The 17,743-nt window shown below is 27.9% G+C and overlaps 1 protein-coding gene across 8 annotated transcripts in view; it reads left to right on the top strand.

Annotated features, from left to right (window-relative positions):
* LOC119671424 (high mobility group protein DSP1) overlaps nt 1-17,743 on the top strand; it is a 28,560-nt gene that overhangs the window by 9,833 nt on the left and 984 nt on the right. For 5 of the 8 annotated variants that reach the window (XM_038082042.1, XM_038082047.1, XM_038082046.1 and 2 more), the window contains 3 exons: nt 12,723-12,890; nt 16,946-17,109; nt 17,200-17,374. In XM_038082042.1, the coding sequence (XP_037937970.1) occupies nt 12,723-12,890; nt 16,946-17,109; nt 17,200-17,374 (507 nt within the window). The remainder of the gene's footprint in view (nt 1-12,722; nt 12,891-16,945; nt 17,110-17,199; nt 17,375-17,743) is intronic. The other 3 variants (XM_038082043.1, XM_038082048.1, XM_038082045.1) reach the window with 1 other exon arrangement.

The raw sequence follows: 17,743 nt of genomic DNA, 5'->3' as shown, positions 1-17,743 counted from the left end.
TTAGTTTTTGTTCATTTAATATGATCAAACCTAAACTATTTATTTATGTTTCACAAAAGCAGTATTAAATATATATTAATGAAATTCTTATAATTAACTATAAATATTATTGACTAGTAATAATAAAATATTTTAAGTGATTCTTTTACCAAATACTGTTAAGCTTTTCTGATCCAATAAATAAAATATTTTCGCGAAACTTGTTATGCTTACCCCGTACTTTCTTATTAGAAGTCAATGACTTTTTTATCATAACATTCATTTTTAAATTTCTAACATGCAAAAAAAAAATTAATACTTAATTCAAACACGTTTTGTCATTAAAAAATAAATAAAAATATTTATTGTTGTTTTTGCAGTAGAATATAAGAAGAAAAAAAGAAGAAATTTATGTTATATTTTACAAAAATTTATATATATCATTAACTGACACAGTAAACAATTAAGTGATGCTTTTTACAGCTTAAAAAAAATTAAAAATATTCAATTATAATTTATCTATATCAATTAATTTCATTCTCAGTCTAATTTAACTGAAAAAAGTTGCAACCGTAAACTAAACTGCTATTTTGAACATTATCTGGTCATATCTATTATATTTAAATTATAATATTAACATTGGTATATGCTATTAGGTAAAGATTAAGCGACAATTGATTATTGTTTATTTGATTAAATGATTAATATAATTATTAGCTTATTGTTGTTTATTGTATATAATTACAAAAGTTGTTGAATGTTTTTCATTAGTATTTGCTTGCCTCATAGCTTTGCTTTTATTTTAATTATTAAATTATAGGGTTGAATGATAAAGATTATAGTTTAAAAAAAAAACTAATTATACATGTAATGTTTAATTATTTATTATTTCGAGTGGGTAATGCAAGAAAATAATGTAATGTTATTTCTCTGCTTATAATTTTATTTTCATAATCTGTTTGGAAACATTGCAAAATATTTTTAAATATAATTTTTTGAATTTATTTATCGACCTGTTTTTTAAAATGGTTTTTATATATTTTTTAATTTGGCTGTATTTTAATATTTTTTATTATATTAGAATATTACCAATTTTTTGAGATCGTGATCCTGATGATGACTCTCAAGGAGAGTCGAAATATAGAATGTAATAAAAAATATTAAACGTTGAATTATTTAACAAAAAGGCAGAATAATTCCTAACTAAATCGCAAAGATCTAGGAGATGATTTAAGAAAAAAAAAACATTTTTTATTTTTTCAATTCAATGAGATTACACGGTGTCAAAGAATATTTTAGTCTAATTTTTTTACATTTTTTTTTTATAAATTAAATTTTTTTAATGTTATACTTTCATATAATATTAAATATTCTTCAATTTGCTGTCTGTTTTTATATTTAAAATTATTCTAAATATATTAGTTAAACTTAATTCAGAAATATGTTCGAGTATTTTTTGAAAAACTTCCTTGATATTAGTTTCAGCTATAAAAGAAGTTTTATTTTTTTTTTTTGGATTTCTCTTAAAATATTAATAAATACTGTATTTTGAAGTTATGGTTAACTAAATTAAAAATTTTTTGCTTTTCGCATGAATTAATTTCTCATTAGCTGAAATTCCTTAATGTTTGACGGAATTTGTAATGCGGGTACTGCTTGCTTTTGCTTTTGGTTTTGTTTTTGTTTTTGTTTATTTTAGTTCTGAATATTAATTTTCTCGTTTTGGATTGTTGGGTTAACGTGAATTCAGCGCATTCAACCAGAAATAAAAAGTAAATTGTAGTGAATGAATGAAGTATTCTTTGCTGTTTGTCAAGTATTCAAAAGTTCGTTGACCAAAGTAAAAAAAATTAACATTAACCAGCAACGCAAATAACACACACATATATATATACATACACAACACATAGCACACAATGATGCCAAAAGTTTCTTTATTATAATTTTTTTCTGCCTTATCTCATTAAACCCGTACTTTACTATGCATAAAAATTGCTATGAATTTTTTTATTTTTAATGTTTTTTATTTATTTAAATAAATATTTTTAGAAAAAAATTAGTGTTTTGGATCTTTTATGGTTTAATTTAATTAAAGGCTTACATATGATTGTGCTGTTTTGTGAGTTTGAACTTTCTTTTTTATAATTTTATTTTATTTTTTTTTTATCTTAAATATAATACGCTTACCTTGTTTACCTACTTTTGAAATTCAAAAAAAAAAAAAAACTATTTGTATTTATTTCTACTTAAAAATATCATTTACCTTTTACTTCTCGTTATTTTAAAATTAACTTAATTTTTCTTATCTGTCAATTATATCGACTTTTAAAGGTCATTATGAAGTGTCTGAATAATCTTTAGAATAAGTAAAACAAAATAACAACAATAACAACAACAGTTGTTGATTTCAAGGTAGGTTTATTATTAACTTGCCCGTTTCACTAATAAAAGCGAAACTGAATTGCTCAAATCACATTCACTTGCTTTACTCTAACTGCAACTTCAGTTGGGTTGTTGTCTACTTGTTGTACATAAAACTACAAACTGCAAACTGCAAATTGCAACGTAAATATCGAAATATTTGTACAAGTGACTTAGAAACTGACTGAACAACGTACAAAGACCCGAACAACAGCTACCTCATATGTTGGCTAAAATCAGCGTTACTAATGTAAAATGCTTTTAAAGTGGAACGAGTTTGATTTTCATTATTTATCCAAACTCAAACGCCAAACGCAACTTAGTCAGCGGAGTCAGCAGGTACGTACGTTTTCCATGAAAAGAAAGAACTACTGCGCACGATGATGATAATGTACGCAAATCGCAGAAAAACTATGTTAATTGTTTTATGCATAGGTGTCTGTTTGCCTGTTTGCCTGTCTGTCTACACATACGCACACACACATGCATGTAAGCGTGTAAATAAGCAATGCACAACAGACATCATGCATTTATGCATTGCAGCCGTCTGTTAAGTTATAGTTGGTCAACAGCATGTGTACATCGTTCGTCTCTGTGAATGCTTTTCGCTGTTAGCGTTATAAAGTCTGAAGATAGATAATGATCATAATAATTGTGTTATGACTTTATTAGCCATACGTTGACTGTTAGCAATAGACAGATGTATCATCACATAGATGAAAATATCATCGCATGCAATCAAATATATGAAATAAGCAAAAATATTGCAGGAAACTGTTTTTTATGGTTATTTAAATTATTTTTATTGTTTAACTATTTTCTGCGTTTTCGTTTTGTTGAGAGATGGATATTTAAATTTTTATTATACTTTTATTATTTAAATTTTTTTTGTTTTTTTTCAAATAAAAATATTTATTTTACTATCATTTAATTTTATCAATTATTTTTATTTGAATTTTTTTTTTAATATTATCAATTATTTGTAAGTATTTGATTTATTTTTTAATATTATAAATAGTTTTTATTTGAATTTACTTTCATTTATTCAATTGTTTTTTTTTTGAATTTATTTTAATTTTATCAATAATTTGTTTTTAATTTAATTGTTTTAAATTTAGTTTTAATTAATTTGAAACTTAATTTTAATTTTTACAAATTTAATATTATAATTAGCATATTAATTATCGTATATTATTTTGTTTTATTCTGTAATTTAATTAATTTGTTCTTTTTTTATAAACATGTAAATATTTTTATTACAATTTATTTACTGTTTTTATTTACATACTTTTAAGATGAAGAAAAAGAATATATATATTTTTTGCAATAATTACTTTTTAATATTTTTTTATTAATATTGTTATTAAAATGCACTGTACGACAATAAATTCGCACAGTAAGTAAGTTACTTACTAAGTTTATAAAAAACTCTTGTTTTAAAAGATACGAACTTTGTAGGAATAAATAGGATAAACAATTTATGCCTTAAGCATCCTTTACCACTTTGCTTCTCTCCATTCCTCCATGGGTTCTAAATAATAAGATATCACAATAACCTATATATTTCTATATAAGAAATCCTATTCTAACAGGGCATACTGGCGAAAGATGTCTAAGACAAAAATATTTATCTATTTACTCGTAGCAGGTCTACTAAAAACATAAAAAGTATATCGCTTCTAAAATGTCGCATAATGTTATTATTTAATAATTGTTGTTACGGTTGCTACTAATGAATTGACCCAATGCAATGACCCAATAGTCTAAAAAATCATAACCACTTAAATTTTAGGACAGATTGAAATAAAAACATGGTATAATAATCATGAATTAATCATTAATTAATTGTAAAGCAGTGAGAGATATAGAAGATCCCAAAGTATAATCTTATTTTTTTTCCCTCTTGTTAAAGCAATAGAGCAATGTATTTTAAAATAGAAATTTAAATAGTCTAAAAATATTTTTTATTATTAAAAAAAATAAAATAAAAAACAGTAAATTCATTAAGTTAAGATTTTTTATTCTAAACTTTAAAACTACATATAAAAAATATTACGATACAATTAAAGTCTTATAATGGACTTTTATATGATCTAGGCTTAATTGTTGGAATGATATCGAAAAAACTAATTAAAATTTTTGATAATAAAAATCCGATAGCACATGCAATTCTAATTGAAATTTTTTTTTTTAATTCCTAAAGAACTGTATCTAGATAGACGTATGTATATGTTTCTTATTCTTATCCTTTAATCAGCAATGTCATCTGTTTCTTTTTTTTTTGTCTTTTTTTTTCGAGATATTGCTTGGTTCGCTTTTATAACTTTGTTGCACGATCAGTTATTCTTATGTATATACGTAGAGATGTATGTAAACTTTTATCCTCCTTTAAGATTTCTTGTTAAGACAAGCGAAACCCGTTTATGTTTTCTGCGGAATTTATTTATACTTCGAAGTAATTCTGCCTTATGCAGCGCTGAAAATTCGTAGTATCTTTTGTGTTGCGGCTTGCCTGGCCTGCCTGCTTGCATGCAACATTTAAGTTCTCTTTTATTTTTTCAGAAATAGAATTTGAAATAAAAAGGGAAATATCTTGTTACTGGAGTTTCTCGTTGAACTTGTTTTATTCTTTTTTTTTTTTTTCTTTCATACAAAGATACAAATATATTTGAACTCGTTTTGAAGTGTATATTTGTATGCAACTCAGCTCACATTTTAGTTATATTTCCAGATGTCTGCACGTTTTTAGTTACTTTTTTAAATGCACATTTTAATAAAGAATATTTCAGATACTATATATTAAATATTTTTTAATTTCAATGAGAAAATAAATTTTAATTCTTTTCTTATATTATTTATTTTAACTTTTAATACGAAAAGTATGTATTTGATGAAAATATTAAATTTAAATAATAATATATATATAATATATATATGTGTGAAACTTATTAAACATATGTAACATTAAATGTTTATACAGTCTGTTTCTATTTAATGTTTTTGTTAATGTTCTTAGTTTTTTTGTCCAGTTAGCAAGAACTTTCTTCAGTACTACTTCAAAGTGCCTTGGTACATCCGCATAAACGACATGCTAAGAGTTCTTAGAATAGACCCGATCAAAAAATACATAACAAACAGAGCCCTGAAGTTATATGCGAAAACTAGCAGGCTATCTTACTTAGCACTATCTAATCTTAGAGTAATCACTCTTCGTACGGGGAGGTACGCAGATCTTAGATCAATCACTGAATAATCATGAAGCTTATAAGGAATACATAAATTAGTCAATGAGATGGGTGGGACCCTGTAGTACCCCCAGCTATCAAAGAGTAAGAGTGCCCAGTTGCTCTGACTCGAAAAAAGGATCAACATACATACTTAAATATAAAAATTTAAAATTGTCCATAAATATGAATTAAATATTTTTCAAAGAATATTTAAAAAGTAAGTGTTCTTAAAAAAGACAATTTAAACCAAGAGATATTTGCACCTCACTGCCCCAATCTGATATAGTTTTATAACATAATTGAGTATATCTAACAAAAGTTGTGACGCTGAAATGCAAAATCTATTTACAAAAAAAAAATTTTTCAACACAAACGATGTCTTTTAGTGTACTATAGCAATATAATAAACTATCTATTACAAAAGAATGATCAAAACTTTGTAAGCTAATCAAACTATTTCTGTATAAGGTATATTAACAAGAATCTGCTATAAGTCCACTTAGACTTAGTAATGAGTACATCTGCAGTCCCATTTAAAATGATTCTTTTTGTATAAATTAAGTTTTTAAAAACCTGTTGCATATTGTTAAATGATTTTCTGCACAAAAATGTACCTATGAAATTAATATAACTTTAAGTGTTGTCCATTATATTTGCTCATATATTTGCTTTTGTTGTGTATCTTATTGCATTATTATTTGCGAAAATAACTTCAACCACCACTTAACTGACATTGTTTTATTTGTTCCCTCTTGTGTGCTACACAATATCGACTACAATAGTAGGGGATGTTCAAGATTACTAAATAAGAACGAATAATTGTTCCACATAGTTGAATACATAAACATAGTTTTGACGCAAGAGGTAATACCACCTGCCTTTCCACATAATATGTATACAAAAACAATATCTTACCGTCTTGAGAGCAATACTTAACATGTCTTTTTCTGTTTTTCGTTCTGTTTTCTTACTATTGTTCTGGAATTTTGTTCTCTAAATTAATTTCTTTTATTTTCTGTTTTAAAGAGCCTTAGTTTCTTATTTTGTTCTTTGCGCTTTTATATATTCATATCGACACTGTTTAAATAAAGATACTATTTAAAATTTAAAATAACAATTCTTTCAATCATTAGTAATTATAATTAATAATAATTATTATTATAATTAATTGTGAGGTAAATTGAAGTGGTAGCCGTGTTTTTAAAGCTCACTTGAGTTCAAATAATGACCTCTTGACTACGACAGATCTGTAGAAAGAACCAATGTGTTCAGTGTACGAACAAATGTGAAAGACACGTGTATGAACAATTGTGAAAGACACGTCTCCTCCTATTCAAGTAAAAGTGAACCAATTTAACAAATCTATAAACTTGGCCATGGTTTTAACTTTACAGGATGACAGCTCTGTCATAAGTTTCGGTAATTTCAAATCCTCTCCTAGTCAATGATGCTAAACACAAATGCTACGATCTATTAAACTAAAACGATAACATATATATTTTGTTTTTATTTTGAACCCTGAAACTCTTCCGGTATGAACCCTTGGAAAAGATAATCGAATTATGACTTGTAAGAGTGAACTTGGAATGACTGAGATTACAGTAATCTTCAGTCCATTGCTATTACACATGTGTTAGAGTAATGAATTTATCAGACTACATCTATAGAATAATAGATATATCAGACTATATTTGTAGAAAAATAAATACGTTAGACTACATCTACGAGTATAGAATAGTAGGATATATCATACTACATCTCATAGAATAATAGATATATATGAGTAAAGAATCTATAGAATAATATAGAACATATCTATAATTCTATATAGATTAGTATATATAATATAAAGTAATAGAATACAAACCTCAAAGGTAGGTTCAAGAAAAAAAATCTGACTATTGAAACAGATAAAAAACGAATCAAAAAAGAAAAGAAATATTTGAGATATTAGAATAATGACAATTTTATACGGTCAAATAATTTCTATAGTAAAATCAAAAAAGTGGAGTGGCGGTTTTGTACCCACCTGTACCCACCACCCACTTGACCTCAAATAATACCCTGTTAATGGTACCTTGTATTAGCGTTATTCATACGCAGACCAGAAGGGTTCACAAGAAGAACGCAGTGGTCAGGGTACAAAAAAACGATGAAAAACAAGAAAATAGATATAGTAGCTTAATTAAATAATTAATTGATAAGACTATATATCACTATATACCCTCTTTATCGGTATATAAAATCGTTTTATTAATTCGTAGTAATAAATTCTAAATAATAATTTGCATTCCAATGTATTTATTCATTATTTTTTTATTTCCCTTACCAACTCTAATAAATAAAGCATCAATAAAAATTTAAAATCCATGTTTTATACATACACACATGCATGTATTTTCATTCATTGTAACAAATAATGAAATCCTACGTCACATTGTTACGTCACAGACTATTTAATATGTATGTAAGAAAATTTCCTTGTGAATTTTATTGTTAATAATAAGTAGAATTCATATAAAATTAATGCTTGTACAAATTTTGTTAATCGCATCATTTTTCACACGAAACGACAGCGACGATGATGACGATGACGACGCCGACGACGACGACAACAACCCTACACACTATGATGTGTGGGGTTTTTGTTGTTGTATGTGTGCTAATGCGGCCGCCTGCTACCGCATTATGCGTTCGTGTAGCAGCGATATGCATAAAATGAATTTTTTTATATTTTTTGTTGTTTATTATTTAAATTTTTGTTTACGGAAGCGCAACAGTTGCTCAATTTTTTTCTCCTTTTGTACTCGTTTATATTGCAAAGACCCATTTTCTTGCTGTTAAGTTGTAAAAAAGAAATTCTGCTGCCGCTTGCTTTTGCTTCTTCTGTTGTTTTGTTGTTTATTTTATATTTTTATTTTATATTGTCGGTGGAACTTTTTAATATTGTATTTTGGCGCAAAATTTTTTAAGCTATTATAGGTTTCTTTTTTGCTAAAGAGTGATTGTTTGTTTGTTTTGTATACATGTGTTGTGTTAGCATTTATTTTGTGGATTTAGTTAGATTTTCTTTTTTGTTCTTTTAAGTTGTGTTCTTTTTTTTTTTTTTGTTTTTCTGGTGTTTGTTGTGTTATTACAATTTAGTATATGACAGCGGTTTAAGGTTTTACCATTCCTTTTTTTTTATTTCGCTATTTTGTTGGAGTTCGTACATATATAAATATACTGCCATCATTTAAGTCATTTAGATTATTTTGCTGCTGCAAATTCTTATGAGCATGTTTTACTACGAGCATGTTTTAATGGTACTTCCTAACTAGCTGACCAAAAGTCATCTATCAGTTTGTTCACATATTTGCCAAAACAGAAAAGTGAATTTGTTTGACTCATTCATTCATCGATTTCGTCGTCGCTTACTAATATCAATGCGAAAAAAAGAATAAAAAAGTAATACAGCAGCACCAGCAACAGCAACAATACTATTAACAGAGCAGTAGCAGTAGCAGAACAGAACAGAGCAGAGCAGTTAAAGTATGATTTTATGAATGAATAGTGAGACTTAGGAATTACCTACGTTACATTACTACATACCAACATACACACATATTGAAGGTATTTACGTACATTTCCAAACAAATATTTATAAATATGTACGTGAATGCTATTGTGTGTTTTGTCGCTGTACTGCTGCTTGTTGTGTGGACGACGGCGCCAAAACGCATGTATTAAGTTTTGTCGTGTAGTAATGGGGTGATATACTTATTATTATAAGTGTTTTGTGTATTGTTATTGGTGTTGTTGATTTTGTTTTGTTTTGCTTTGCTTTGCTTCAGTTTGCGTTGTTCTGTAGAAAAAAAGCGCAGGCAGGCATTCTCATTTTGCTGCTCACTCCACTCATCGCTGCTTCCTCCATGCTAGCATATTTATAAAATTGTATTATGATGTTAATTTGCAAATAAATGCTTAGGGACATATACACATACGTGCATAATAGTTGTTATGTATGTATGTATGTAATATAGCTATATTATTGTTTGTTTTGTTTAGACAATTTTTGTCCTATTAAAATTAATATTATTGGCGTCATATTGTCTGCCTCTTGTAATTAAAGACTAAATAATTGTTTCAGCAACAGTTGGTGTTCTTTTTTTTAATTTTTATTTTGTTTTGATATGGTTATTCTATTTTTATTTTGTTTTATACTTTGTTTTATACTTTGTTTTCCTGAATTATTAACGTTGATTTTGTAATGTGGTTGTTTTTTATTAGTTTGTTATAGTATCAAATTATATATATTTTTTTTTATTATAATGCACCATAAAGTAAAAGCTTTCCACGTTCGATCTCTTGTCAATCATATTCTTTACTCGTAGGTCAAGTGTTTTGAACAGAGTAGTTAATGCTTTTTTTTTTGCGAAAATTGCCGAGTTCCTGCCAAAATGTTCATACAATCTTAAATAAATCTAATAAATTTACAGTCTAACTTAACGGTTGAATAGTCTAAACACTTATTTAGAGTAAGTTAAACTACATAGTTTCATATGCAACAATAATAGACTTAAAATGCTATCCGAAATTAGTTTTCTAAGTAAGATCTTAGCCATCTTGGTGTATGTCCACCAATAAGATCAATATCCAAAAGATGAATATCAGGAAATCTTGACAAATTCTTCTACCTACCCTGCAGTTGCCCGAAAGCTCTCTTTAGCCAAGGTACACATGTAAGTTGGACACTGATACACCTAGCTATCTCGTTAAGAAATGCTAGGTAATCTCGAATTTTTAAATATAAAGCTAAAGCGCTTACTAGAGATTTAATAATACATTGGCTATCCGAGAAGATTACAATATTTACATTGAAGATCTTGTTGCATAGAACTCATTTTGCTGCTTAGTGAATCGCGATTACTTCTGACTGAAAGACACTACAATATTTCAGTAGTTGAACTATAGTTGACTCTTACATCTATTTTGTAGCAAATTTATTTTATTTTACTTGAACTTGTGGTCATTAGAATTGTGTAACTTACATTCAATATCATCTTTTATAATCTTGAACAATTAAATGGTATTTATTTTATTTTGCTTCATATTTCATTAATGTGGTTAACATATCAAATCGTTATGGATATAACATATTTTTTCCCCCTTTTTTTCTAATAAATAACATGATGAAACTGTTATAATTTTTTTTTCCAATATTTTTAAATAATATTTACAATATTATGTAATTTAAATATTTAAATTGTTTAACATCTTTAATTAAAGAACAAAAGTAGATATAAAAATGTATAAATTTAATTTATTATAAATTGAAATTTAGTTTTACGTTCCTCTAGCGATTTTAATGCTACATATGTAAATAGAATATGTACATACATGTAATTATATATATAAGTATGCAATTATATATATAGAAATTGCAATAAAATTATGTAAATAATTCATTGGCATATAAATATTGTATATAGTTATATATATATAAGTTTTTTAAACTATATACATATGGCTCGTGTATCTATACGAATGTGTTTATGTCTACTCAAATGAATATATATCTTCTCCAGTGGATACTTAATTGCTTTGCTGTACACGTATGAGTGATTATTTTAGTTGAAATTTTATAAAACAAATTAATAAATATCAAAAGTTTATACAAATAGAAAGATAAAATGTTTATTAGTAAAAGTATGTCTCAGATAATATTCGCAATAGAAAATTTAGTTTATTGATAGCTTTTTGTAGTTGAAATGAAAGGATATAAAGCTTTAAATACAACTTTAAATAACTCCTGTCTGTTGTCCTGTTCTGTCCGTCTATATCTTAATTTATATGCGTATTCATGTGTTATCTATCAGAGTTCTTCATCGTTGGTCAGTGTCACTTGCATCACTTCATTTGTCTACTGAATTTTCCTTTTCTCCATTATTAAATTTATTGTTTTACGTATAAATGAATATACATAATCCTGAATCCTGCATTCATTCTTCGTGCTTGTGTCCTGCGCATATAAAATAATGTATTGTATGAACTATTTTTCTTTAATTAAATTTTCTGATATGTGCAGCATTTTCTGGCTCTATCAGTATTCAGTAAATGCATCTGTAATATGTACATGCATGTGGATAATGGAAATGTTTGGCATATAATAAATTGCATAAATTCATTCTTATTATCAATATTTTCAAAATTTTAAATGATTTCTATTAAAGTTATTTAACCCAAACTAAATTGTAATTTAAAGTTCTAAGAGAAAAAAGTTAAATTTAATAAAATATAATATTTTTAGTTTAAAATAAAAGCCCAAATTAATTATATAAATCTTCTAAAGATTCTAAATAAGATTCTAACAAAATTTTCTCTATAATTGTTATCTGAATAAAGGTTGGTCTAATTTAAAATAATATATCCTTAAGTGTATTATTTAATGAGATAATGAAATATATGTTGCGGCGTATGCACCTTAATAGGTAGCATAAGATAATTAAGGATGTTTCGTGTGTGAGAATTGAATCCACTCCCCTTCTCTCTCCTCTGATTACTGGAATGAAGTTTTCACAATGCTATGGAAATCTTCTCCATTCATTCCTAAGAGGTGGTATAGTGGGTTCAAGTCTCAAAAGGTGGCTTTCGATTAAGGATCAGGAACATCCAAATTCATATTTATACTTGAGAAGAAAACAACAGGCAAAGATTGAAATAAATTCGTTTATTTTTAAGAAAGTTATATACAAGCTATAATAAAGTACCTATAATTAACTTTTAAATATATCGAGTATATATATGTCACTAGTTTCTAACTGCAACAATTAAGACACTAAATCTAGTGATTCTTTTTATGACTTCTTAATCTTTGGTCAACATCCAAGTTAAGTAACTTCTAACTACCCTATTTGTAACTGTGATTTCGTTAATAGATACTAGTGGACTCACAGTATTTTTAACCACTTTTATTAATTAATTGTTGTTAGTATATAATATTTTATATAAAAAAAGAGCAATTGTAAAATTAAATATATAACTTTAAAAAACTATAATTTTTGAATTTAATTAATTAATATGCTAAAAACCTTTACTGATCTATATATTTCGTAGAAGCAGAGTACGATGATTCGTGGTGCAAAAGCCGATGCTAAGCCCAGGGGCCGCATGACAGCGTATGCCTATTTTGTACAAACATGCCGAGAAGAGCATAAGAAAAAGCATCCTGATGAGACCGTTATCTTTGCAGAGTTCTCAAGAAAGTGCGCTGAACGATGGAAGGTTAGTATTAATTTTGTTTTAATTATATTTTTATATATGTAATATATAATATACATATTACTATTAATATGGAATCTCATATAACTATTCTACCCTTTATTACGAGAAATGTGGAATTAAGACAGCTTTCTGAAGGAGAATTCGTTCCTTTTTCCACTATAACTATTCATATGTAGAGAAGACTTATATTACTGTCAAATATATAACTGCCTGCTGGTAAAGTCACTATTGGGAGTGGGGAACGATACTTGGTCGTCTTGTTAGATAGATTAGGTGATGGTCATATGACAGTGGAGAGGTTTGTTTAGGATTAAAAATGGATTAAAAATAGGTGGAATTTAAATTGAAGTCAACCAAGATAAAGGCGATGCTTATTGAGAATATTGTTACAGTGCAACCATAATCTCGAAAAAGATACGGTATCTGCGTGAAAATCTGTTAGTTCACGTTAATATTTGATCTCACGGATGTTAGCTTCATGGCAATAAGTGACGATATATCCATGTTCAGAAGAAAAGTATCCACGAATACAGTTTTTAGAAGGGGTTCTACTAAACATGATGCCATTGGGTGTCCAACTGTGTGGCACGCAAGAAAACATTGTTTGGAGAGTAGTTGGTTATGCTCTTTCACAAGAAGCATTGGTTATGCAAGATATGCATTTATATTATTGCATAATATGTGGGTTCCTGACTCCGCAACAAAAAATAGGTTTGCTCATGTTGAGTTTTGGCTATGCTCCCGGAATACCGGAATACTAAACAACAGACATTAGGGCATTACGTGCGAATTAATATAACCTATTCAAATAATAATAATATTTAAGTCATTTAAGCTCTTAAAGTAAAACTCATATTTTACTAATTTTGTAATATAATATATTATATAGTTCCTTCTTGAAGCGATTTATCAGTATCTATATAATATAGATTTATTAACTTCTGTTAAAATTTTGACCGTTGTTGTTGAAGGCGTGAGTGGCACTTTGTAGTCTAAGAGGACAAATTCCCCTAGAGAGTCGTAAATTCTATAGATCCATTAATTTAACAAATTAAGATCACACTTCATTAATAAATCCACATTACCATTATCTATATTGCAGTTATTTATGAGTAAAATATATTGTGTAAATTTGAAATAATTTTATTTAAGTTATGAATAATTTTTTTTTAATTAGTCCCCATTTATATTATTATCTTGTTTTAAAAATAAATAGATAAAAGGTGTTCACGTTATAAGAAAATTGCTCGAGTAGATGGAAAAAGGAACGCTTGAATTTTTATTAAATAATGAGTAAAATGCATTTTCTAACTGTGTATATAGAAGCACATCCCAAGCGTTCGCTGTTGCGGAAGTTCACTTTGGTCTTAGCATCACATTAGTAGGGAGTTGTATTTCAATGCAGACGTCAGATATGTCTGAGCAACCTTAACGCTAACGTATTCTAGGTGGGTAAAAGTGTTATGCCATGTAACGTTGTCCGTCGTCCGTCGTTGTCTCAATTTTAATGAAAACAAGAGAGCATGTCGTGTGCGGATTGAAAGCACTTATGACCGAAAGGCTTGGGTGGGCTGCTGCTGCTACTGCTGCATGTGTAAAGTGTCTCCTCGTTTGTTTTTAGTTAGGAGGTGCGAGAGAAGCACAAAGGGCAAGGAATAAATTATGCTGTGCACATATTGATTTTATAGAGCGCTGCTCTACGTTAGGTAATATAATTTTTCACACGGCTTGACTATTGACCAGTAAACTGGAAAACTGTGTGATGATAAATTATGAATTTGTTGAAGAAATATATCCGCATGTTAGTAAAAATTCATTTCTCTGATTATAATCATGTTTCATTTAACCAATTTATATTTTATAATAACTTGGCGTTCCAACATTTCGTGAATCGCTCGTGTGCAAAAGCAATTTACTAGGTGTGGTACTTTTTGTGGTATGGTCGGGTGTTTTATTTCATTTTTTTTCCAAGTTAGCAATATACAGAAAAGCAAAATATTGGTGGTGGCATGCACATTGCCTTTACTCTTATGTATTTGCTAACATACAAGGTTGGGGGTTGCTGGTGGCGATAACACCACCTAGTATGGTTTGGTTTGGGGTGGTTTTACTTCGTTTAAAAATCAATGGCAAAAACATGTTCAGCGTACGGGTATGTGTGGCTGGCCCCCTGTACCTTATTCATTCTCTCTGTTTCTGCTGTTTTAAAATAATTTTCAATCGTTGGGTAGCGAAACTAAGACTGATGATATTACTTCTTGCTTCGCCCCTGCCATTTTAATTTCGTATTTCTATTAGGTTCCGCATAAATTACACCAGTAGTGTTGTTTTCATTTGGTTCTATGTGCTGTAACGCAAGTACACACTCATCTTCCGTAAATTCTCTTTCCAAATTAAATAAGATGTGAATATGGAAGTCAGAAATTAGTTTGTGAGTAAAGTGTATTGGGTTTATGTTGATGTCGATGTAGGCAGTAGGATTAGGGGAGGGATTTATATAATATATTACACTTTTGGGTATTTAAAATTATTTAAATTTAAATTTATTAATTAAAAATTCTACTTTACGCAATAATTATTTCTTCCTTTGCATTAACAATATCTATATTTTATCAAGTATAGATATCAAAGATAGAATTACAAAATATTTTTTAAAATTTTTATTATATATAGTTACGCGTAATATTTCTCTATAAAAGTATATATGTAAACCTTGGTAAACTAACATGGATTCTTAAAATATTTTATATAATATTATTGAGATGTTGAAGTAGTGATAGAGGATTACAAAATGAAGAATATAAGTTGGTATGTGTAGTTGCAGAGAATTTTATAGTAAAATATGTATATAAGGGGGAGAACCAATATTCAGGCGAAATTTTAAATTAAAACATGATCATTAAATTTGGGTAGAAGAAAGATAAATACTTAATTCCTATTAATAAATTAACCAAACTAATTCATATATATATAGAATTATTATTAAATGGTTTTGACTTTTATCGTGATATTAATTTAACATTATTTTATCCCTGCCTTTACCAGCCACAGGCAAAAGTTGATTTATAACCATTTTCTTGCGATAGGCAAGTAGGGAGCGTGCTTATACTTCGTCACCAGTCAAGTCAAAAGCAACATGGACCCATTTACTCCAAATGTATAACTACCCATTTGGTACACAGTAGTAAATTAGTAGTGTTTAGGTTAATATCTGCATTAACACTAAACAGCATGAAGCCAGATTCGACCTGTCCTGTCGTATCTGCTGTAGCATATGTCTACAGCTCCAAGAAAAAACACCTGTTGTGTCTACTTTCAGTTTTGTCTGAAACCAGGCTTAAGCTACTGGGCGCCCCATTTTTTAATACACATGGCTATATTTCTAACAATAATATTAGTATTTCTCTCAATGTATCTGTTTGGTGCTAGTATACCCATTCTTCTACCCACTGTTACGAGAAATGTGGAATCAAAATGGCTTTCTGAGCTTATTAAGGAGAATTCATTCCTATCTTCTCTTCATCTACCTACCTTCTTCTGTTATATAGGTGAGGGAGTGTATATGTATAATTGATTAAAATAATTGAAATTTATGAAAATATTTTTCTATAAAACCAATTTCACAAAAACAAAAATAAATAGAAACATCTTGACCCTTAAAATAGATTTTTATAACTTGTTTTTTAAATGTACATCAGAATTTGTAATATCAATGGACATGCCCTTGAAATGTTATAAACAAATGTCTAAATTTATAGCACTGTTCGTATTTGTCATGTCAATATTGAATTCGATCTTTATTTAACCCTTACTGGATTCTTTTATTTTATTAATTCTGTTGATGTTATTGTTTTATATTGCTTGCTGTAATGTATGTATGCTTGCATTCACAATTATGAATGTAAGTAAATATCGAACTTTTTGATTTATCTCTTATTAATTTTAAAAAATTGTTTAACCTTTGTATAAACAATTATTTTCAATGCATTATTTTTTAATTGAATTAAATTTCTAATATTTTACCTAAACTAATCTATAAATTTTTTTGTTTTTAGACAATGGTTGATAAGGAAAAGAAACGTTTCCACGAGATGGCAGAAAAGGACAAACAAAGATATGAATTAGAAATGCAAAATTATGTACCACCTAAAGGCACCGTAGTTGGACGTGGCAAGAAGAGGAAACAAATTAAAGATCCTAATGCACCAAAACGTTCATTGTGAGTTCGTAGCAAACAATAAGTTTTTTTAATATAATTAAAAATCAATTTCATATTTAATAAAACAATTTTTTCTGGTTTCATTTTTAGGTCCGCATTCTTTTGGTTTTGTAATGATGAACGCAATAAAGTTAAAGCTTTAAATCCAGAATATGGTGTCGGTGATATTGCTAAAGAACTAGGACGCAAGTGGTCTGATGTTGATCCCGAAGTGAAACAGAAATATGAATTAATGGCAGAGAAGGACAAAGCCCGTTATGAAAGAGTAAGTATCATTTAATATCTATGACAATAGTTTTTAAATTAAATAAAAAAAAAACAAAATTAATAATTAAGTACACTAAGTTCCATTAGCACAATGGTTCAAAAGGGTGGTTGATTGAATGATTTCGTGGTCGTCTGGAATCATGGGATTCAAATTTCATTAGAAATTTCCTATATCAACACGCTCTTAGCAATGTTTATACTATTTAGATTTTGGCAAAATATTAGCACCATCTTTCAGTTTTTCATTCAAAATTAAAATCTTGCTAAGGTCTAGCGATAGTAGATTACCATGTTAGGCTGCGAATTCAGTCTTATAAATATTCTACAAATTGTGAAGATGAGAATGAGGAAGAAATCTCTTTTGTAA

Source organism: Teleopsis dalmanni, chromosome 1 (genome assembly GCF_002237135.1).
Source record: "Teleopsis dalmanni isolate 2A chromosome 1, ASM223713v2, whole genome shotgun sequence".
Classification (NCBI taxonomy): domain Eukaryota; kingdom Metazoa; phylum Arthropoda; class Insecta; order Diptera; family Diopsidae; genus Teleopsis; species Teleopsis dalmanni.
The sequence above is the reverse complement of the archived record's forward strand: the minus strand, read 5'-3'. Positions and strand labels throughout refer to the sequence as shown.